At 33.7% G+C, this 24,486-nt stretch overlaps 1 protein-coding gene across 1 annotated transcript in view; it reads right to left on the bottom strand.

Annotated features, from left to right (window-relative positions):
- Positions 1–9,232, bottom strand: part of LOC119839352 (homeobox protein Hox-A4) — an 11,500-nt gene extending 2,268 nt beyond the window's left edge. The window contains exons 1-2 of the mRNA XM_038365612.1: positions 8,788–9,232; positions 2,387–2,465 (exon numbers count right to left, since the gene is read on the bottom strand). Of these exons, the coding sequence (XP_038221540.1) occupies positions 2,387–2,465; positions 8,788–9,181 (473 nt within the window). The 5' untranslated portion in view covers positions 9,182–9,232. The remainder of the gene's footprint in view (positions 1–2,386; positions 2,466–8,787) is intronic.
- Between the last annotated feature and the right edge of the window lie 15,254 nt (positions 9,233–24,486).

The raw sequence follows: 24,486 nt of genomic DNA, 5'->3' as shown, positions 1-24,486 counted from the left end.
TATTCCTACGGGATACGGACTTACGCGGTTTCAACCGCGGGTCACAGCTAGTAATCATATAATTGCGTTATTTTTTTATACCCTCGTTTTTTTAAAGTCGGTTGAAAACAAACAAAAAATAGTTTATCTTGTGTTTGAGTATTATACATTTAGAAATTAAAGACTTTAAAACGGATTTTAAACGTGATTTATTCATTATATTATTAACCCGACGTTTCGAACACTTTACAGCGAGCGTGGTCACGGGCAGTCTGGTCAGTCAGTGTCCCCGTGACCAAACATTAAGAAGTGTTTAATTACTTAAAGAGTCGTGTTTTTACTTAAAGAGTGTAAGTGTCGTATGTAAGAATGTATGTAATGTTTTTTACATGAAAACAGCTGGACGATTACAAAAATTCTTTCACCATAAGCCATCAAAAGCATCGATTTCGAGTGACATCCTACTAATATTATAAATGCGAAAGTTTGTAAGGATGTGTGTGTATTGTTGCTCTTTCACGTAAAAACTGCTGAACCGATTGCAATGAAATTTGGTACGTAGATAGGTGGACAACTGGAATCACACATAGGCAACTTTTTATCCCGATATTCCTACGGGATACGGACTTACGCGGGTGAAACCGCGGGGAGCAGCTAGTAAGCTATACCTATATATGTACCACGTGCGAATTCGGGGCGAAAGGTTAGTCATATATATCTATATTAATTGTAGTATTTATGTCTGTTAATGCTAAAACCCGTTTGTCGTTACAACGCGAACCCTAGTTAGTTAGAACTAGTTGTAACTACTTGGTTTTGATCATTCATTCTAAGTAAAACACATAAAAAACTCGAATATACATTTTTTATCAACAAAATAGTATTTTACAAAATATCTTGATAACATATTTTTTATTCAAACTAGCTTTATTCTAGCTATATATTAAATGCGAAAGTTTATGAGGATTGATGTATGTGTATGTGTTTCTTACTATTTCACGCAATAACTACTGAACCAATTGCAATGAAATTTGGTAAGTAGATAGCTGGACAACTGGAATAACAATAGGCAACTTTTTATCCCGATATTCCTACGGGATATAGACTTACGCGGGTGAAACCGTGGGCCGCAGCTAGTAAATAATAATTATTATTAAAAACCGTTTTCATTACTGTATATGTATTTTAGAAATTGATGCATTTTAATATAAAAATAGGTTAGCCGCTTCAGACGCTAGAATCAACTTTAAGGCGTTGCCCACTCCAACAACACCAAAATATAAGGTCAGTTAATTAGAAAGAAAGAAAATACATTTATTTATACCAAGTAATGTTATAAAAATAACTTGATATGAAAAAAACGCTATTAACCTAGTATAAATTAATTCAAGCGTTTAGCGCGTTTTCCTTAGAACCAGTTGCAACAAATGCGATTGGCGACAACTAGTTGTAAAGATAAATCGCGTTCTAACCAAAAACGGTTTTCAACTGTAACATGTAACAGTAATATATAATATAATATAATACTATACATAGATAAATATATAATACTACAGTTATAGATAATAGAATAATAGATAATATAATACTATACACAGATAATATATACTAGAACTAGTACAATACTAGTACAATAGATTGCGTCATATATCACCGATTCTTGATAAGTGAATCCCTACTAATATTATAATGCGAAAGTAACTCTGTCTGTCTGTCTGTCTATCTGTTACGCTTTCACGCCTAAATCACTGAACCGATTTTGATAAAATTATGTATGTGTGTGGTAATTATGTGGTATGAAGATAGAACTGAACTTGGGAAAGGACATAGGACTTTTTATCGCGAAAAAAGGGTTGAAAGAGGGGATGAAAGTTTGTTTGAAAGTTCGTTATTGTCAAAGCGATTTTGACGGAACTTGGTATGAAGGTGGAGCTAAACGTGGGAAAGAACAAACGATACTTTTTAATGCGAAGAAAATACTCCTCACTTCTTACGCGGGCGAAGTCGCGGACGAAAAGCTAGTAAGAAATAAATCCGCCCGTTTAAAGTGGCTCAAAATCTAGTCTAGGGGACGCCTTCAGGCTTCATACAAACATACAGGTGAAGCTATTAGCTGTTAAAACGATAAAGAAATTTCAATTCCTAGCTAATAAGTTTATAATTTCAACGGTTGCCTGGTAAAGATGGCATTTAGCCATAAGGCCGCCATTTGCATACTAGTTTTAAGTTGCTTTTGTTAAATTTTATTTCTTTTTATATTTTGAAAGTGTGCAATAAAGAATAAATGAATAAATAAATAAATAAATAAATAAATAAATAAATAAATAAATAAATAAATAAATAAATAAATAAATAAATAAATAAATAAATAAATAAATAACTAAATAAATAAATAAATAAGTCTCACCTATTCGAACAGGATATTGAGTGTGACCTTGAGGTTTTCATCTGCGCCACCTGCGGCCTCAGCTCGGACCTCGGGGTATCTGTAAAAATTATCTGAATCACACGTATGGAAATATAATGTCCTGAAATATGATAAAATATGTATCGATCGATTTCTGAATCGCGCAAGCGAAATATTTTCGTTATATACGATATATGCAACTTTCTATGATCATTTACTTGGATGGACCATGGGAGGATAAAGGAAGTGTATGTGGTAGTCGAGCACGCTTCGGCACGAATTGGGCCAGCTCGCACCGGGGAAGTACCACACCCCCACAGAAGACCGGTGTGAAATAGCATACTGCTGTGTTTCGTTCGGTGAGTGGGGGAGCCGGAGGCCCATATCCTTTTCTTTCCCCTTCCCAGTCCTTTCCTTTATTCCTTCCCAATTTAAAGTCGGCAATCCATTTGTAGAGGCGTAAGGTCTGTAATCGCCTTTACGCTTCTACAAATGTTCATGGGCGGTGGTAGCGCTTACCATCAGGCAATCCACCAGCTCCATTGCCGACTGTGATATAAAAAAAAAAGGAAGGAGGAGGAATTCCACCTCCCTTCCTCCACAAATATTTGATTTTTCGTTAAATAAAGTTAGTAAGTATTAAAGAGTAAAGAGTGAAAAGTTATAATAGAAATTTAGGATTAAACAAAAATGGTTCTATATTATCTACACAAGTCATTTTACTTTTTTTTATTGTCTATATTTATTTAGAAATAACTCACTCACAATACCTCTTTTTTAACTGTTGTGTAGTGAGTCTTTTCATATTTTTTTGAGTTAGTAGTAGATAGAATAATATAAGAGGTAAAAATATAATTACAAATTGCTAATTGTTACGATAAAGCACTGATTTCTTAAAAGCGCTTATTAAAACATTTGAGAGCTTCATCAAACCAAGTTTCATCAAAATCCGTTCAGTAGTTTTTGTGAGATTCTAATTCGAGATACAGACAGACAGATAGATAGACAATTTTTTTCTTTAAATTGCATTTTATACTAATTCAGTATCGACAATAAAATGCCCCATAAAAACAAGTCTAAATATCGTCAGTGTACAGAGTTTGACACCGACCATTTTAATCTTCTACTATATAAAAATAAGTCGGGTTTTCCTTCCTGACGCTATAACTCTAGAACGCACGAACCGATTTCCACGATTTTGCATTTGTTGGAAAGGTCTCGGGTTCTATGAGGTTTATAGCAAAGAAAATTGGCGAAACGGAGTTCGCCGGGTTTGCTAGTTATAGTATAGAAGATAATAATGTGTAAATTTAATGCTTTTTAATGTTGTAATATCTTATAATACAAATTTGAACTGAATTAAATAATTAAATTATAAAAATGTACCTTAAATATAAAATTTGTACGTCAATATGTTTGGCGAACTGTGTAGGCTTTAATATTATTATTAACCAATACGAACTCTGTATAACCATAATATAAACAAATTAATGTTCAAATGTTTACAACGAAATATAATAATTAATACAATTTTAAGAAACTACGAAACACGCTAATCAACTAAATTGTCTCACCTGCTCTTATAACATATTTATAAGTTTAATTCTGGCGATTAATGTTTTGTTTTATATCGTTGATTAGAAACTGCGTCATTTTGCCAAACCGTCGCAACGCCTAGCATCTCGGCCACCCGTGATCTCGCCCCAGAAATGAACGTTTGTATTGAATATCAACATCATAATTGTTTACAAACAGACTTAACACCTCTCCTGTTTCGTCCGGGGCTAAAAATCCTATACGTGTGAGCACGACCACGCGGACCAAGTCGCGGACAAAAACTAGTATTATAATATAAGTATAATCTAAATATCCAGTAGGGTTAACGTACACGGATTGGTTTTTAGTAATATGAATTTTATTTTTTTTTACGCTACCTTCACCACAGACAATATACTGCCTTCACATAAACTTCATTTCTGTTCTAGTTCTAAATTCTAACGAAATAAATAATATTACATGATTATAGATATCGCTACTGCAATTGAATTAAATTATCTACTTATCTAGCTGCTCCCGACTATAATTAAGAGAATTGAAAAAAAATTCTAAAACCTTTATTGTTTATTGAATTGAATGGTATTTCCCGCCTTTTGTACCATTTTGTTTTTTTTACGACTTCGTTGTACTTTGTATGCTATGATTGACAAGTTTCAATTTTTTATAAGACCATGAAAGAAAGAAGCTGTTGTCACCAAATATGTTTTATTGTCTTTTTATCGCATACTTTAAAAGAAAATATATTAAAAGAAAAATTATGTGATGACGTCATACATTCCCTAGAACAAAAATTGCCCAATTTTGACAAGGTACAAATATACAGATAATAGATAGATAGATAATAGAACAAGGCCTCTATATTTTGGCATTTATAGTAATGTCATCTAAATAAATTATTCAAGTTATTCTCTTTTCAACAGTCTAAACGATAGTGAAATTTCTGATCACAACTTGACATTGGCAGAATCTGTCCTTGGGATCGGGAATTGCCATTTGAGAAAAAGAAGAAAAAGAAGATTTTAATCTCAATATCATTTTTACAATGCTTGGCGTGAGTGTGATAAAGTGACAAAAGAGGCAAATTGTTAAGTTTCAAAACATTGGAAAAAATATATTCCTCCCTATGAATGGCATCATTCGGCGCTTGCGATGTTTTAGAATAAGATGATTTTTAAACTTAAAAGATGGATAAAAAAACTATAGGCTGATTTTTGATCAACTTTTGAATAATGAAAAAGCAATTAGGTAGCTTAAAAATTTTAATTGTGATACATAAAAGTATTTTATTACATAGTTATACTATTATTTAATTAAGATTAACAATGCTTTAAATCTTTAATAAAACAAGTTTTCATATGTATCGTAATTGATGAAACTAATGTCCCCACGGAAGGGTAATAATTGAACCTCGAATATAAGGGTCCCTTTTAATATAAGCCCCTTCAAATGTGAATGACTTGTTATTTTAATTTGTGTTTGACATTCATTGCTACTTTGTTGTCTTTTATTTATTTGAGTACGATTTTATTATTATTAAAAAAAATAATTAAAATTATTTAAATCTACTATATAAAAATAAGTCGGGTTTTCCTTCCTGACGCTATAACTCCAGAACGCAAGAACCGATTTCCACGGTTTTGCATTCGTTGGAAAGGTCTTGGGCTCCGTGAGGCTTAGAGCAAAGAAAATTCCGGAAAAATTTCAACAGAAAAGCGGGAAAAACGAAACCATCTGGTGGCGAAACGGAGTTCGCCGGGTTTGCTAGTTATTCATAGAATGTATTTTTACAAGTATGTTATCTGTGGTATAATTAAAAAAGTATAAATTGAATTCGGAATATATTGCAATTTGTTTGTTTTGAACTCAATATAACTGAAAATGACGGGACTTTCTCTGATGTTCTAAGGAGACTATAAGATAGAAAAGGAAGAAAAAAGTTACATGTATATTATGTCTCCAATGGGACACGGTCCCTCCTATGATGGTTCAGGTCATAATCCACCACGTTGGCCAAGTGCAAGGCCAAGTGCAAGGGTTGGCAACGTCACACGTCATATGTTATCGAACTTTTGACTCACTGACGTGTCAGTTTCCTAACGATGTTTTTATTCAATACTAGCTGCGCTCCGCGGTTTCACCCGCGTAAGTCCGTATCCCGTAGGAATATCGGGATAAAAAGTTGCCTATATGTTATTCTAGTTGTCCAGCTGTCTACATACTAAATTTCATTGCAATCGGTTCAGTAGTTTTTCGTTAAAGAGCAACAAACACACACACATCCTTACAAACTTTTGCATTTATAATATAAGTAGGATTTCGATTTGCGATCAGCGTTGATGTGAATAATTCTATCCTACTAATATTATAAACGCGATAGTTTGTAAGTATAGATGTATGTATGTATGGAAGTTTGTAACTCTTTCACGCAAAAATTACTGAATCAATAACAATGAAATTTGGTACGTAGATAGCTGATCAACAGGAATAACACATAGGCAACTTTTTATCCCGATATTCCTACGGGACTTAGGTGGGTGAAACCGCGGAGCGCAGCTAGTGTCCAAATAAATTGAAAAATCTGTTTATTTCTTGCACGCTCGCCCGGTTTCGCAACCTGACTTCTCCCATTAAATTCGAGGTTTTAAAGCGAGACCACCACTGATGAAAGATGAGATGGACTCATATTTAGAAGGATTATGTATAACTGTATTCTTAAAACTAATAATAATTAATTCTCAAAGTGATCTCCACTTGGCATAAGATGTTTTCACATAAATACTGAAACTCTTCTATTTTTATGAAAATCAACACTTTTAACAAATAACTCGCTCAGAATTGAAGGCCCCTGCTATTTATTGAATAACTAGTCAATAAATGTAATACTTTTGTTTTTATTTATTGCATAATACTAGACTGTTCGGCCTTCGGGCTCCGCCCGTGTAAACATTGTTTATCTTCACAAACATTGTTTTTCTACATAATATAAAAAGTCGCGCTCCGTTATCTGTGTCTGTATGCTCAAAAAAAGGATCTATCTTTTTAATAACGCAACATATTTTCATGTTGTTATATTTAATAGAGTGATTCAAGAGGAGGGTTTATATATGTATATCATGTATTGTTACACACGTGCGAGGTCAGGGCGGGTCGCTTGTTTAGTATATTTAATGCTCGCTGCGCCCCGCGGTTTCAGCAAGTCAAAGTAGAAATATCGGGATAAAGTTGCCTTATGTTATTCTAGTTGTCCAGCTATTCTACGTACCAAATTTCATAGCAATCGGTTCAGTAGTTTTCGCGTGAAAGAGCATCAAACACACACTTGCATCCAACTTTCGCATTTATAATATTAGTAGGATTACTGAGGATTGTTTTAATTTCTCACGTAGTTTCAGAGCTTATTCAATACAAGCAAACATTCATGTCTTTTTTTCGTTTAGGCTAAGACCGCGTGATTTATTCCCATATGCGTTATCACAAATCGGTAATTAGTAACTACGATATTATGATGTAATAATTAATTTTAACAAAAAACTAAAGTTTAAATTGTGAAAACTAACCCTGACCAACCAAATGGGACGATATGGGAGGTACGAGCTTTCAAAGAAAAAGCCAGCCGTAGCAAGGCCGTAGAAATTCCGTAGCAAGGCCGTTTTAAAATCAGTAGTGGAAAAACACCGCCAGTGCAGCCGGCGGCGGTTCCCATTCGTTAACCGACTTCCAAAAAGGAGGAGGTTAATTGATAAGATTATGCAATTAAAATCCGCGACGTTTTAGCCATTGTGGAGTATAGATGACCAGACAGACAAACGCGTGGAGCCTTTAAGTTTTCTTATTGTTATTTTATATTAGCTTTTGCCAGCGGCTTCGCATGCGTTAAATTAATAGATGAGATTTACATATAAACGTTTCTCTTGTATCACTCTATCTATTCAAAAAAACCATCAATATCCGTTACGTAGTTTTAAATATTTTTATACATAGGGACATACAGAGAAAGCGACTTTGTTTTATATTATGTCGTGATTTGATGCCAGATTCCTTTAGTTTGTCTTTTATAAAATAGTTCTTCGAATCGTCAGATGAACGCTAGATAGTGAATCATTAATATTATGTTGAAGTAATATTTAAATTTGATATTATTTTAAATGAACAACTATAGACTTTCTTGTCTTTTCTCAACAGAAACTGCTATAGAAATTGCTTTCCGAACCGCTGGTTAATGTTACAACTATGTTATGACGATTCCATAGTGCTTCTATAAGAAGTCTAATTGAACAAATAAATGTTTGAGTTTGAGTTTATTTCTATTAAGTTTATCCTATCCTACTTATATTATTTTAATGCGAAAGTTTGTAAGGATGTGTGTGTGTTTGTTGCTCTTTCACGCAAAAACTACTGCACCGATTGCAATGAAATTTGGTATGTACACAGCTGGACAACTTGAATAACATATAGACAACTTTATATCCCGATATTCCTACGAGATACGGACGTACGCGGGTGAAACCGCGGGGCGCAACTAGTAAGACTATAATAATTATCACTAACTTTCCTCCCGTGGGATTTCCGAGATGTATGCTAGACGCTAGAACGACCAAAGCGCTTTTTTAATATGTAAATATGATTATTTCAGGTTGATTTTTAACATATTATGCAGGCATATTTTGTACTAGTAACACATTAATTTTTAAATTAATATGTCGTGTTTATTTTAAACTGCAGCTTTTAAGCGAGACCGTCTTTATTAACTGTTGATAACAATAATTCAATGGCTGTAATAAACAAAACATTACATTAAGGGTATAAAAAAATTCCTTATAACAATTTAAATAAACAACACTTACCCTGCCGCAGCGCCGTCGGCACGCCAAGCCGGCAGAATTCGTTATTCCGCGGCACTTCATGTCCCGAATACAAATAGTTCTGCAAATGCTTCTGGTTCTGCTGCAAGCGCTCCTGCACGCTCAGGTTCATGACATCTTCCTCAGACTTGGTCAAACCCAGTATGGCAGCTATCGTGAACGATTTCCCGCCCAAATTCGTGTTCTTCCCGCTCAAATCGACCCCAAAAGCGGACGAGCTGTCTTCCTCCTCCAGGGATACTGACGTGGACCGATCGTTTTCGTATCTATCATGGTCGAATCTGTCGCTCGCGAATTTCTCGCCCTCGGCCAAACGGTCCAAGTTCTGTTGGTACAGCAGGTCCGTTAGGTTCGGGTACACCTGTCTCGTGTCCATTTTGCATCACATAATGTGCGCCATCATCAGCGCGGTCCATTAAATAATATAGTTCACTTATTGACAGGTCGAAGGCGATTGCGGTTATGACGATTTTAAATTAAATGGGGGAGGGGCCAGACGATCGGCTGCGAGCGAAAAAATGACAGGGAATAATCTCAATTGAGGGTTGATTGTTGCCCCCCGGGGGGTCGGATGGGGTGCTGTGATTGGCTGGCGCGGCGCATGCGCGCTGAGGGGCGGGGCCAGATTTAGTGGGAGTGGTGTTACAGTGATTTGTGGTCGGCAGACCTTTGATTGAGGCAGGTACGGATTTGACCCTATATTAAGTTCGTAAGGTTAATTAAGATTTAGTTTCTAATAACGGCTGAATACATTTTAAATTTCATCCCTTATGAAATAATAATGTCATACAAACAGAACAGCTGTTTATCAAAAAAACTAATACATATTGGGAATATTTAGAACATTTTCTCATGCATTTCAGTTCTCTTTCCCCGAATATGTTGGTTAAACATTAAATTATAAGCAATCATTGTTATTTTACGATAAATCAAGTAATTCTGATGAACCGAGATGCCAAGAATTTCTAAACAGAAGTACCCGTGCATACCAACAAACAGTTAATCAAAAATCGATAAATAACGCTTGTATATGATTTTTGTAAAACTTCCAGATTTTTTAAGGTTATAATTTGTTACTTTTGCAAAATATCTGGTGATATCCGTATATATAAAAGAAAGTGGTGTAAGTTACACTATTTATAGCTCAACAACGGATTAACCGCTGAAAATTTTTGCAAACTTAGAACCGGGGGGAGGCGCATAGGATATAAAAATCATTTTTATCCCGGAAATCCCATGGGAACGGGTACATGCAAGGAAAACATCGGGCCTGTCTTTCCTGCGACCAAGCAAAGCCGCGGCCAGAAAGCTAGTTTGATATACAGATTACCCAACAGGATTTGAAAGAGAAGTAAATAAATCACTTAATCAATAAAACAAAATTACCAATACATATTGCATATACCATATATTTGACACATACTCGAGTTTACACCTTTTTCCCTAAAATAAAAGATTCCCTCAACAAATTATAATCAAATCTGCACATCATGTGCAGTTTGATCCAACTTAAAAGATAGGATAGTTTATATTGTTTCTATTACGATAAACGTTTACCTGAGCAGATCCGGGGCGTGCAGCTAGTACTCAATTTGTCTGATTTTGGTTACAGAAACTTATTTGGGCAATATTTTTGTATTACTTACAATTTGGGCTACTACTTGGTACTAGAGACATTGGTGACCTTTTCTGTGGAAGAGTTATAGCGTTGACAAATCCTACTAATATTATAAATGCTGAACCGATTGCAATGAAATTTAGTACATAGATAGCTGGAGAACTGGCAACTTTTTATCCCAATATCCCTACGATATACAGACTTGGCGGGTGTAACCGCGGGGCGCAGTAGTAAAAAATTAATATAGAAATGCTGACTCCGACCCTGCGTGTCTTGCCTGCACGTCTCTCGCTGAAACAATTTAATTTCATAAGCTGGTACTTGAGCGTTCACTCTGAAATATTGGATGAGCAGGTATCGTAAATAATAAAAATCAATACTCAACTTTTAAGGGCATTCCGAAGAACGTTCCATCGTTTGCGTGTAACGTTTTGATATGAAAATCTTTGAGAACACGGTCATTTGAATTCCGCTTTGATTACAACGGAACTAATTACATGCCAATAGTATTTTCTTGTGTTTGATTCTACGCGAGTATTATATATTTAGAAATTGAAGACTTTTTGACGGATTGAAACGCGTTTTATTTGTTATGTTATTTAACACGTTGGCTGCTGAAACACACCAGGTGTGTAAAAATGCTTGGAACCAAGGATGCGGCTTTACACGCCTAGCGTGTGGAAGCCAGCATCCCCGATAAATCGCGTCTCCTGTGCGTAAAACACGCTGTGCGTGTTTTATTTTCCAAGACGCCAGTGCGTGCGGGCAACACATTTTTATCATAAAATATATTTTTTATGATTTCTTCCATTTTTATTATTTTCTTTGACGACACGAAATAGAAAACGAAATAGAAAATAGTTTGTACAAATAATAAAAAAAGAAAACATAAATTTACGTTGGACAACGTTTTATATACAAAATAACCTCTCTAATATCATTGGTTGACGATAAATTGATACGCTGTTATATTAACACTCCGAAGCAGAATATCTGAAGCGCGTTCAGCATGAAACTTTTATTGCTAATCTATATTCTATAAGAAAGAATATCTTTATGTACGAGTGTTAACAAATCAAATTCTAGTATTTTCTTGTGTTTGATTTTACAGGAGTATTATACATTTAGAAATTCAAACTTTTTAATGGATTTTGAACGCGAATCATTCTTTATATTATTAACCCGACGTAAAGTGTTCGAAACGTCGGGTTAGTTATAATGAATAAATCGCGTTTGAAATCCGTTAAAAAGTCTTTAATTTCTAAATGTATAATACTCAAAAAAAAATTAAGGAGGTCGTTATTAGTACCTTTTCAGCTCATTGTTCATTATAATATATAAAGTATTTTGAATAAAATACAAATATGTGTGCAGAAAAATAAAGACTACTGTAATTTCTTTAAAAATAAATCGCGATATCAGAAATAGAACAATTAAAAAATATATATATATATATTTAAAACACACACGGTGTGTCCGCCCGCACAGCTGGCTTGACTCTATGCACACGCGCAGCGTGGGCTCCCGCTCCAGCGACAAAAGCGGTACGGCAAGATTGCCGCCGGTGCGGGAGACACGCTGAGCGTGTCATAGCCGCATCGCCGGATGAAAAAAGTTTCTGGATCAGCAGTGAAATTGTTAAACCGACGAAAATCCGCCAAAAAGTCTTAACTTCTAAATACATTGTAAAAATTCAATGAGCCATTATGGGGATTTCGATGAGACATTATAGCAATTATATAAACATGTGATTCACTTTCACATTTAAAATTCACTAGCTGTTGGCCTCGGTTTCACCCGTGGATATGCCCTATGTAACTCAGTGTAATTGCAGTTTTCTAATGGTGAAAGAATTTTTGAAATCGGTCCAGCACTTCACGCGTGATGGCATAACCGAGGGAAATATATTTCATTTATATTTAAACAATAAACAATAATTTATTTATCAAAAAGTGTTGTAACATATATGTAGATTAAAAACCCTTGCTCCCTCACTAGGATTCCCTGTGTTGTGGGAACAGCTTTTTGTAAGGGTTTGTTATAAATGTTTACGTCGTCTACGGGTGTTTAATATTATTCTAGCGATCCGTCCCGTCTTTGCTCGTGATTTTTATCTACACAAGAAACTGGTGCCTTAATAAAAACATAAAAATATTTGGCGAATTGGTCGCCCGGCTTACGCTTAGCCACAAAAACAATTCATTTTTATTTTTAACTAGCTGTCCCGGCGAACTTCGCAACGCCATAGAATATTGTTTCGACATATTTTCCTTATCGTTCTCAACATTTAAACGACTTCCCTAGACCTTCCCTAGACCTCCACGGACATATCAAGACCAAAAAAAGATAAATCCGTTCAGCCGTTCTCGAGTTTTAGCGAGACTAACGAACAGCAATTGATTTTTATATATAAGATTATGAAGATTGAATTTTAAAAAGCATCGGCTTATAATTGACTTTTGTGTGTAAGTAATAGATATTTGATTAAAGTTGTTTTATGACGATGATTTTGAATACTTACATAGTTTTCTATTCAGTATACATTACAAACAATCTTAAAAGTTGGCATAATTGTATTGTTTTTTTGTTTGTGTAATTTTGTGCAGCCGAATAATCGTTTCTTTCTTTCTTTCTTTCAAAAACATTTTTTTTTCATTGAACGACATACTCAGGAACATTATTTCTTTCTTTAAAAACAGGGTTAATGTAATTTTTCTGTATTGATAATTATGAACGATATATAATATGTTCAATTTTTAATAGAAATCTTAATAATATCATTAAAATAACACAGACAATAACAGAGACTATAATTTCTAGATTCAACTAACTGCGCCCCGCTGTTTCCCTCCCGTAAGTCCGTTACCCGTAGGAATATCGGAATAAAAAGTTGTCTATATGTTATTCCAGTTGTCCAGCTGTCTACGTACTAATTTTAATTGCAATCGGTTCAGTAGTTTTTGGGTGAAGGAGTAACAAACACACACACATCCTTACAAACTTTCGCATTTATAATATTAGTAAGATAGGATTTAGCTCGGTCTTTATCTTAAGAAATGGAATCATTGCATTTCTTTATCGCATGCATGCAAACCCGATGTTTTTAAAAGCTTGAATCGGTGATATCGACCCTTAATAGAAATAAAGAACCATTTATTCTAACACACGCAAACAAGCATATATATATATAATAACATACAATAAAAAAGAGGAAATTACGAGAAAAACAAAAGAAATTAATAAAAATTATTTGTGGTTGCGTGATCCAACATAGGATGCCCCACTCAGTATATCTGAGGAACAACACTTCAGTACTGATTTTCAGTGACACCTAGCGCCCTGCCGATATCTGGATTGCCAGCTGATTCATACGGTTTTTTTATGTCATAGCGGGCAACTGAGCTGGTGGTTCGCCTGATAGTAAGCGATCACCACCGCCCATGAACATTCACAAAGGTGCCTCTACGAATGTGCTGCCCGATTTTCTGGGGTAAGGGAAAAGGAAAGGATTAATGACTGGATAGAAAGAATGGACTGGGACGGATGAGGAAAAGGAAACGGGCCTCCGTTTAATAATAGCATACATGACGGGCAGGCGGCTAATGGATTAATTTTATATTTATCATCGTCAGCCCATATACGTTCCCACGTCCTCCTATAAGGGTTCAGGCCATAATCCATCAGGCTGGCCAAGCTGGCAGATGTCACATGTCGTCGAACTTTTGAATCATCGACATGCTGATTTCTAACGATGGTTTCCTTTACCTTTTCGAGCAGGGGTGATGTTATCCACATGTGCAGATAAATTGGAAAATCCGTTTATTTCCTGCACGTTCGCCCGCTTTCAAGCCCCGACTTATCGATTTCAAGTCCGTGGTCCTCACCACTGAGCCACCAATGCGTAATCATTTTATATTAGCAAAAATTAATTATACAGTGGATAAAAATTGTTACAAAATATATAATACCAAAAACACCTACCCTATTTTATTGGATAATAATAAATTAAAAATTTATTAAAGTCTAGAGGTATATATATAGCCTATAGCCTTTTTCAATAAATGGGCTATATAAAACCATGGCTATATAATTACATATATCTACTTGAATTATTTTTTTTATACTTCAGTAATTTTCATAAATATTGAATACCTATTAAAATGTTTTTTTTTTTAGTAAATGCATTACATTTAATTTTTAGTTTTACAGCATTGAAATGCTTTACAAATGAGAAATTTTGAAAGAATAGAAAAAATTTGATCAAAATCCTGCCTCGTGATCAAATTTTTTCTATTCTTTTAAAATTTCTCAAATGCATTACATTTTTAATATGCTGTTTAGAGCTCCGTACCCAAAGGGCAAAATGAACCTTGATGTCCGTCGGTCTATCTAAAATGGTAAAAGTAAGTTCATATTAAAAAGTTCAAGTTTCATATTAAAATATACATATTTATCTCTATATAACATTGGTATTAAACACAATGTTTTATAGGTATTCTTTATTAGTTTTTTTCACAAATCGTTGCCAAACTATTAAGCAGTATGATGGCGATGCCACAGAATAGCAATGGGCCCTTACACGCCTTATATGCATAATATATAAAATTCTCGTATCACAGTTTTCGTTGCCATACTCCTCCGAAACGGCTTGACCGATTTTGATGAAATTTTTTGTGCTTATCCGGTATCTATGAGAATCGGCCAACATCTATTTTTATCCCCCTAAATGATAAGAGTAAGGCAGAACAGCGTTTGCCGGGTGCAGCTAGTTAGATATAATATTAATACATTGCATCCTAACTTAGACATTTGACAAAACGTTACTTTTTATTTTAATATATACTAATAATATAAAGCTGAAGAGTTTGTTTGTTTGAACGTGATTATCCCAGTAACTACTGGTACGATTTGAAAAATTCTTTCAGTGCTTATTAAGGAAGCAGCCCGTTTATTGAGTAATGCAAGGCGGACTGCTAGTATAGTATAAATACATTGTTTTTTTGATATACAGGCTTCTTATTACGCAGGGAAGCATCTCATTTACCTTTCGAAAGATAATATTAAAACGCCATTATTATTGAAATGCTAGTATAAGAGTTAAGTGTGTATTTTATAATATAATTTATGTGATTTTCTTGTTTTAAACGTTATAAAAACAAATAAATAAAAATCGAGGTTAAGCAACGTTGGCACGATCATGTGTGTGATGGGTGACCAAATTTTTTTTTAGTTGCTATAAAGCTTATTTGTAGGTATTCTTGTCATGAGTCCGACTTACGCTTGACCGATTATTAGTTTAATATTTTCTATCTTGGACATAATATAAAATTAGCTCTACTTTATTTAATTTATGTTTGTACTAGGTTTTGCCCGCGGCTTCGCTTGTTATCTTTCGCTTGTTATCATTATACATAAACTTAATAATATACCTATATATAATAGAAAGAAAGAAAGAAAGAAAGATCAATTTATTTTAACACACACAAACACACATACATACATAAAAATACATAAACCTTCCTCTTGAATCACTCCACTATTAATCAAAAGCATCACAATCCGTTGTGTAGTTTTAAAGATCTAAGCAAAGAGACAGACGCGGGAAGCGACTGCTTTATACTGTGTAGTTTTTTTTTAATATATTTAATGGCTTGGTTATACTGTGTAGTGATGGCGCAACGAAACATTGTTATTGCCATGTAAAAATTTATTAGGTAAAGAATTTACCTAATTTGAGTTATGAATGAAATATTACACAATATAACACCAGCAACGAACAATGAATAACGTGCGATAACATCCAGCGACAACGTTATTGCGTCGAAGCATTGAGAGGGTCGAGTTGTAATGAAACCATTTTAAGAGGGCGACCTCTTTTATACTCGCGGAAAGAAACGTGTGAATCTTACAATAGGGCGTTTAAAAACGGATTGTATTTGTTTTTAACCGACGTTCCCACAATGTTTTCAATGTACAATAATGTTTATTTCGTTAAATATTTGTTCTTTGGTCATTGCCTTCTATTTTCTTATTCAATTCAATCATAGAAATAGATAACTTGGTTTGAACATTCTTTATAAAAATGAGTTAAAATATTCGTTATGAAAAATCAAAATAATAAGACAATTTTACAGATAAGTAATAAAAGAACAAACAAGGAAATAAATTGTTCAATGGCATACCACAGATAATTAAAAACATAAATTTCTAATTTTAAAAGAAAGGTAATATAATAATCTATTTTACAGATGCGTTTATTCGCGCAAGTACGAAAGAGTCTGATCTAAAAAGTGTATAAAATACAGGTCCCCACAATCCCATGATGCGCTTTTAGTGCGTCGCGCACCCTTAGCGTTAGGGCTGCCACATTCTTGTATTACACTTTTTTTTTTATATCAACAAAATATACAAGAGAGAAATATAACATACACATGGTTTCCTCACGAAGTTCCTTCACCGTTTCAAGCAGTGGTGATATAGATAATGTCGAGGTAAATGAAAAATCTATTTATTTCTTGCACGCTTGACCGGTTTCGAACCCCCGAAGTGGTCTTAAGCCACTACTGCTCTATAAATGATTTAGGCCTTATTTTTATTTGGCTTAGTTGAACACGGCCAGAAGTAGTTGTAAAACGGTTAGTTACCATAACTAAATTTAATTTTATATTCATACATAAAAAAATTTAATTTTATGTAATAAGATCTAATTTATTAAAAAAAAAGACTATAAAAAACACGCTGTATTTTTCATAGATTCAAATAATTGTCACACTTTCTCGTATACAGAGGAAGAAAATTGTCTAAGCCTCATGAGATTATATTAATTTAATTATTATAATGTCACCGTTCCATGATAAGTGGACAAAATTAAATAGATCTGTCCGTTCTAAAGTGGTTTCAAATCAGTCAAAAGCAGTCGATGACGTACAAACATTCTGATGATGCTAATATAAACGTTTTAAAAATCTCCCTATTGCCAGCCCTAGGCACGTGCTATCCGGAATAGTGATTAAAATTCCACCGACTAATATCAGCTGACATATATCAGCTGCGCTAATCGTGTGACATATTTATTGTTATTTTATTAAACTACCCCCCTCGCGATATGAATTGTTTATTTCTTTGTTAGATGTTACTTCAAGTTAATCGTGAGGGATTAAGCAGTGCAATTCGGCAGTTTATTCCTGTAAATTTATTTATTCAAACTGCATTTGTGAACTTGTGATCTTGTGCATATAAATAGAAATGATTCGCCAAATATGTAACTAAACTTAAAACTCGATTCTTGTCCAAGTCGGCCATTGCTTTAACAATTTTAGTAAGGTACCAGGAAGATAAAAATTTACGCGTTGTTTTAAATTCAAACCAGTGACGCATATAACTCCTCGTTTTTTCTTTTTTTTTTTAATATTATAGTGGACTAGCTGCGCCCCGCGATTTCACCCACATAAGTCCGTATCCCGTAGGAATATCGGGATAAAAAGTTCTCTATATGTTATTCCAGTTGTCCAGCTATCTACGTACCAAATTTCATTGCAATCGGTTCAGCAGTTTTTGCGTGAAAGAGCAACAAACACACACAAATCCTTACAAACTTTCACATATTAGTAACACACAATATTAGTAGGATAATAGTAGATGCAAACGATGTCTCGCGCGAAAACAATTGGCCATGTTTTTTCATTTGGTGCTTTGGAGGCATGGGATAATTTCGGATATTTGTGTATACCGCTTCATAACTTCGTTTCATTGTGAATATCTTTAGGTATATAACGAAATTATACAGATTTGACAATAATAGCATTCACATATTTTTAAGCAATCACTTACCAGCTACGTGGTAATATTGTCATCTGAAATTACCTCAGCACAATAAAGAGATAATTTGAATACGTTTCATAAAGAAGCCCAGTTAAATAAGTGTCTGATGTTTTGTGTTTTCACGCAAATAGTTTAGGAGGATAGGATTAATAGATAGGAGTTGTAATATACAAGAGAGATATACTGAAAATAAATATATACTAGTAAGTGAGGATTAGTACGCATGTACCATGCGACTGAATCCGCGGGCATTGGCTATGTAATAAAAATATAGATACAATGCACACCATACCGCTCCATTACTTCAGAAACTAGAGAATAATTCTGTTCTGTGACAAGATAATATTACAGTAATAACTAGAGGCAATATAACAGTTTACACAGCTTACTATCTCATTATCAGCATACCTACTGTATCATGGGGACAGAGGATCCATGGAGTCGCCTTATGTTTCAATTGATCCTAATTATATTTGTTGGTATAAAAGTATATGTACAGTAGCATGTATTTATTTGCTATCCAAAAAACTCGGACATAAATCTGCACTATCTGTCCTACACTATATAGTCCTATTGCTATATAATATAATAATACCTAATATAAATATGGAACCATTTCAAAAATTCTTTCACCTTTATGATCGGATATGTACGCGATCCCTGAGGTCCTACTATATAGCTATAGCACAAATATATTATATACCATGGGTGGACCCTAGGTAGACAGCTAAAAATAAATAAAAGCATGATGGTTCATTGCACTATCTTCTTCATACGCCTTTAAAAGCCTTCTTTTTGGCTTTTTCAAGCTTTTGAGTTTCGAATATGAAGACGATTCTGAAATTTAATATCTAATGCTGATGAGTTAAAATGTCATAAATTCTAAATGATATAAATTTTTACAGTTTAGTTTAAGCATTATTTCACTTAAATTCCTCCTTTTAACAAAAGTTTATTTAGGAGACTCTACGACTTTTCCTAATCCCGAAACGCGCCGAGTACCCTCATAACGTATCCCAATAAACCTGATTCCTTTGTCGTCGGCCAATTTGTCATCCATTGTTGGCAACCCTCGTTATAAGCCCGAAAACATGTTGTTCAAGTGCCGACACGCGACGAAAAAAACAATTAAATATTTAATCTGTGGCACAAGTGACGTGTAATGTCATTGCAATTTGATTTTGGATTATTAGGGACGCGATGTTCATATTATCAATCTATATTAAGTTGATAATTAGAATTGTTTTCTTATCTGTATCTCGTGTTACGTGTGTGCAATAATAAGTGTTTAATTTACAAATATTTTCTTTTCATTGTTATTATTATAGTACTGTATATTATGATAATTAAGGTTACGAATAATTCATAAAATTTCATAAAAAATTCCGATCAATATAAATGGATAAATATTATTGATCATTAAAACGACAATTCAAACAATCCTGGAAAATTATCACATATCCATACAAATTATTTGTAAATTTGTAAAACGTAAATGTTTAAACAACATTCCATAAACCATAAATTATTTCATTATAGTAGGAAAACAAAGATAATAATAAAATGTATTTAATCTGTAACCGCAATTTCCCGCTTTTATTAATAGCGTGTTGCCAGATTGAATTTGTGCTGTTATTAATCTGTGAACAATATAATAATTAATCAACGCTAAATGGCGGAGACCGAATTTTGGAGGCAGTAAATGAAAACAAGGAGTAGATAAATTTGGAGGAGGTATAAAAAGCGATTAATACAAAGTTATACCGATAATTGTTTTAATGGGAGCATTTCAATATATAGCTTTCCGTATAAAAAGTAAAAACCTTTAAATTATCAGAGCTAAATCGAATTATATGAAAAAGAATTCATAAAAATGTCTCATCCAGTCGAAATTTCTGACACAAAAAATGGTTGATAAATTTAAAAAGTATATATTGCACCCGGGTTAAACAATTTCAGGTTACGATAATAATTAGATTAAGCATTTTGTAATATGTTTATACTAACTACCCTCTACGGAAAAGCTATGACTCTAAGTATAGGCCCATACATTTTTTTTTACTTTTATCCAGAAGTGTTAGCAATCATACAAACACAATTATATTTATACTAGCTTCCGCCTGCGGTTTTGCCCGCGTGGAATTAGGACATTTACAAATGGTCTAATTATCCCAAGGGAGATTTAATCGGGATAAAATTATCCTATCACCCAAATCAGCTCATACTCTGTATGTTAAAAATTTCATCAAAGTCCGTTCAATAGTTTCAGCATGATTGACGGACAAACATCTATACAAACAAACTTTCACATTTATAGCATTAGTGTCAAGTGTGTTTATATATATAACAGAAAACTTCGCGAAACCTTCTTTGTGCTTTAGTACCGCTTTTTGTTTGTAGTATTACTAGCTGATACACGCAACTTCATCTGCTCTCAAAAAGAAATATGTTTCCCATATTTGACAACATTTTTCATTATGCTCCTCCCTCCGATCCTCCCATCGGTTTTAGCGTAATCTTAATTATTTTAATGATTCTGGATCATACAATATGCGAAATTATTTTTATGCATACTAGTTTTTTAGATAACACATATTTTGCGAAATTTCGCTTACCATCAAAACTGCAAAATTGTAAGGATTGTATAAATAAATAATTATTACATACTAAATGAGACGCATGCTCATTATTTATTTACACTCAGTTAAAATCAACACATTAATACCATATATATTATCCCATTTATATGGAAAGTAAGCTGGGGCGGATAGCTTGCGTTTTCAATTTGGTCCTAATTATTTGAAAAAAGTTACAATATTAAGTTTTTTATCGTGGATAAATTGCATTGAAAGGTATAATATTTCACATGAAATATTATGTCCATTGGAATGTTATAATTGCCTACAGAGTTGCAAACGTTAAAAAATGCGGTATGCGAAATTTATGATTTATTACTTTTTTTATTGCGTTTAAACCGCGAACTGTCAGATCAGTGCTGCCATATTTTAAACGAAGTCACTCATAATTCTCGTTAGATTTTTATTGATGGTAGAGAAGTTCAATTGTTTTATTGTACTTTACCGATTATATGTTTTTTAAGTACTGAATGAACAAATAAAGCAAGTGCAAAAAATGGTCTTTTCCTCTGCTTTTTCTTTACGGCGCTTACGCAACTTCCTTCCAATCTCAACCAAAATTGTGTTGGCTCAATCACTTCTCCTTCCTCTCCTTGATTTTTCTGACTCCTGCTACCCTGATATTCGTGAAAGCCAACTTGACACCCTTGAGAAGCTTCAAAATTTCTGTATTAGATTTATATTCGGACTACGAAAATTTGACCATGTTTCGGAATTTAGGAAACGGTAACGTTGGCTTCCTATTCGTTATCGCCGGGATACTCATTTGCTGCATCTTCTATACTGCATTCTGTTTAGCCCTAAGACACCATCGTACTTAAAGGATAACTTCGTTTATTTAAGCTCTAGTGGTTCCATCTCTTTTCGTTCTTCCAACCTTTTATTACTTAGTACACCTATCGTTCAAATTTTTTCAATAATTCTTTCACTGTCCGAGCTATTCAACTATGGAATGCTCTACCTAAGAATATTTGACGCGCTAAAACGCTTAATTCTTTTAAAATTTTAATAAAAGATCACTACTTTTCTCTACTGTAGTGTGTGTGTGTGTGTGTGTATGTTCGCTATTTTTCTGTACTTCTTGCTGACGTCGCTAGCCATTGTTTTTCTTCGTTTTATTTTTCTTGTTTCACTTTATGTGTATGTATGTGTATGTAGGTATGTATATTTATGAATTAATGTTTTATACCCGCATGTATATTTTTATGTATATGTACTATTATTTTATTCTATTATTTATGTATATATGTATGTGTTTATGAATGTATTTTTTTTCATTGTTATTATATACTTATTACTTGTTTTTCTTTTGCTTTTGCACTATCCCAGAACTTCGTACATTTCCTTTCCTACCAGGTTGCCTGGCAGAGATTGCTGTTAAGCAATAAGGCCGCCTCTTGTACAAACGATGTCTTTTTTTCTGTTTACTGTGTTCTTGTTGTTTCTAAGTTTGTACAATAAAGGATTATAAATAAATAAATAAAAATGATATAATCATCACATCGTACATCTAAATTCATTACCGAGTTACAGCTTCACCCAGGTTAACGCTGGATACATGAAATGTTATTTATAACGCCTATATTACTCGGTAAATATCTACCTTTTCATACATATTTTAAGTTAACATATTTTTTTAAATCAGTCTTATAGTTTTTTAATAAAATCTTATTATACCTCTTAAACATTAGTTTAGATATTGCCGTGGACTTCTAAGTATTCATAGATTATTCACAAACATCTCGATTATACGCATAAATATTTCATTAAAAATGTATATAAAAATTAATATTATATTCAATAAACGCAACACTATCATGCACACCGCTATTCAAATAGGCAACCCCGGCATGCTTTGTTCCCGCCAATTCTATCGAGTATTTTTAATAACGACATCAAAGGCGGGCTTATGAAATAATTTCACTCGTTTGATGTGAAACTTCGATGAACTATGCTCAAATTAAATGACTGGAAAACAATTTGCATACAAATTTCGTTTATTAATAAAGAATGTTATTATGTTTATGTTGTGGCAATTAAATATTTGATATGATTCCTTTCTTTGTTGGTAAATTAAGTGAATTCAGATATATAGGTAATTATATAAATTCTTAATCATAATGTATATTCTACAATATAATTCATAACATGTTTTCTACGATCATAATTTTCTACAGAAATAGTCACCAACGTTCCCTGGAGTGAGGTACCAGTCCAAATACTAAAACGGGACAAAATGACAACTATCTACAATCAAACACATAAATAATCATGCTAATTCGGTGAAACGGGTGAAAATCCACGTAGCAAATTGAAAAAAAAACAGCAAAAAGAGCCTGCTTATTTGAAACGTCGCGTCGCGGCAGTTGAGAATTTTTAACAGGTTAATAAGTTTTACCTAAAGTTTTTCAACCGACTTCAAAAATGGTGGAGGTAATTAATTCGACCGTACTATTTTTACGTCACAGTCGGCAATGGGGCTGGTGGGACGCCTGATGCGTACCACCAGCAAGCGCTACCACCGCCCATGAACATTTGGAGAGGCATAAGTTCATTGCAGACCTTCGCCTTTACAAATGAATTGGTTTTGAATCTACAAATGGACAATAAATTGGGAAGAGAATAAGAAAGGATTGTCGAGAAGAATACAGGAAAGGACTGGGAAGGGTAAGGAAAAGGATATGGGCTTCCTACTCCCCCACTCCCGAACGAAACACAGCAGAATACTATTTCATGCCGGTTTTCTGTAGGGGTGTGGTACTTCCGCGGTGCGAACTGGCCCAAACTTACCGAAGTGTGCTCGACTACCACATACAGGGTACTTTTTGCGTTTGTTACCTCATATCTTATTACTAACAAACAAACAAAAACACTTTATTGTGCACCAATGATAACAAAAAGTAACAAAAAATATATATATACATTAAAACATAAACATTCACGACACAACAGGCGGTCTTATCGCTAAGGCAGCGATCTCTTTCAGAGAACCTGGAATTATATTACTACATGAATCGATTAAAAAAAAAATGAAAACATCTCGCTTTTTTTATTTTATAGCTGGTGCCTCACATGTAGTCTCATTTAAATTAAGATTTTTCTTATAACAGTTATTGAGATATCTACTCAAAACATACCTTATTATAACATTTCATTTTACGCTGGAGTACTGAGCAGTGATGGCTCAATGGTTGGAACTACGGACTTCAATCGAAGCGGCTTGGGCCAGCGCTTACCAAGTAGTAAATACTACTATTTTTCTATTACACTACATCTATATATGAAAGACATATTTTCCAAACTACGTTATACAAAAAAGCACTATTTTCATATATATTATAAACTTTATATAACAACTTTGATATCTATAATTGAACTGTACTCGTAGTTATAATTTTTGGTCTAGTTATCTCAAAACTTTCGACTGAATGAACGAATTTGACAATTATTTTTGGTTTGAAAGCTGGTTGCACCTATGTGGCCCCTTTTTAAATTGAGTCTAGTTTTGACAATTTGAAGATGATTAGTTTTTTAAATAAGTAATATTTAAGATTGTAATACGAGATTCCTACTTTTTATCTACACTTTTATTGTAAAGACTAAAGT

This window comes from Zerene cesonia, unplaced genomic scaffold, assembly GCF_012273895.1.
Source record: "Zerene cesonia ecotype Mississippi unplaced genomic scaffold, Zerene_cesonia_1.1 Zces_u012, whole genome shotgun sequence".
Lineage (NCBI taxonomy): Eukaryota > Metazoa > Arthropoda > Insecta > Lepidoptera > Pieridae > Zerene > Zerene cesonia.
The sequence above is the reverse complement of the archived record's forward strand: the minus strand, read 5'-3'. Positions and strand labels throughout refer to the sequence as shown.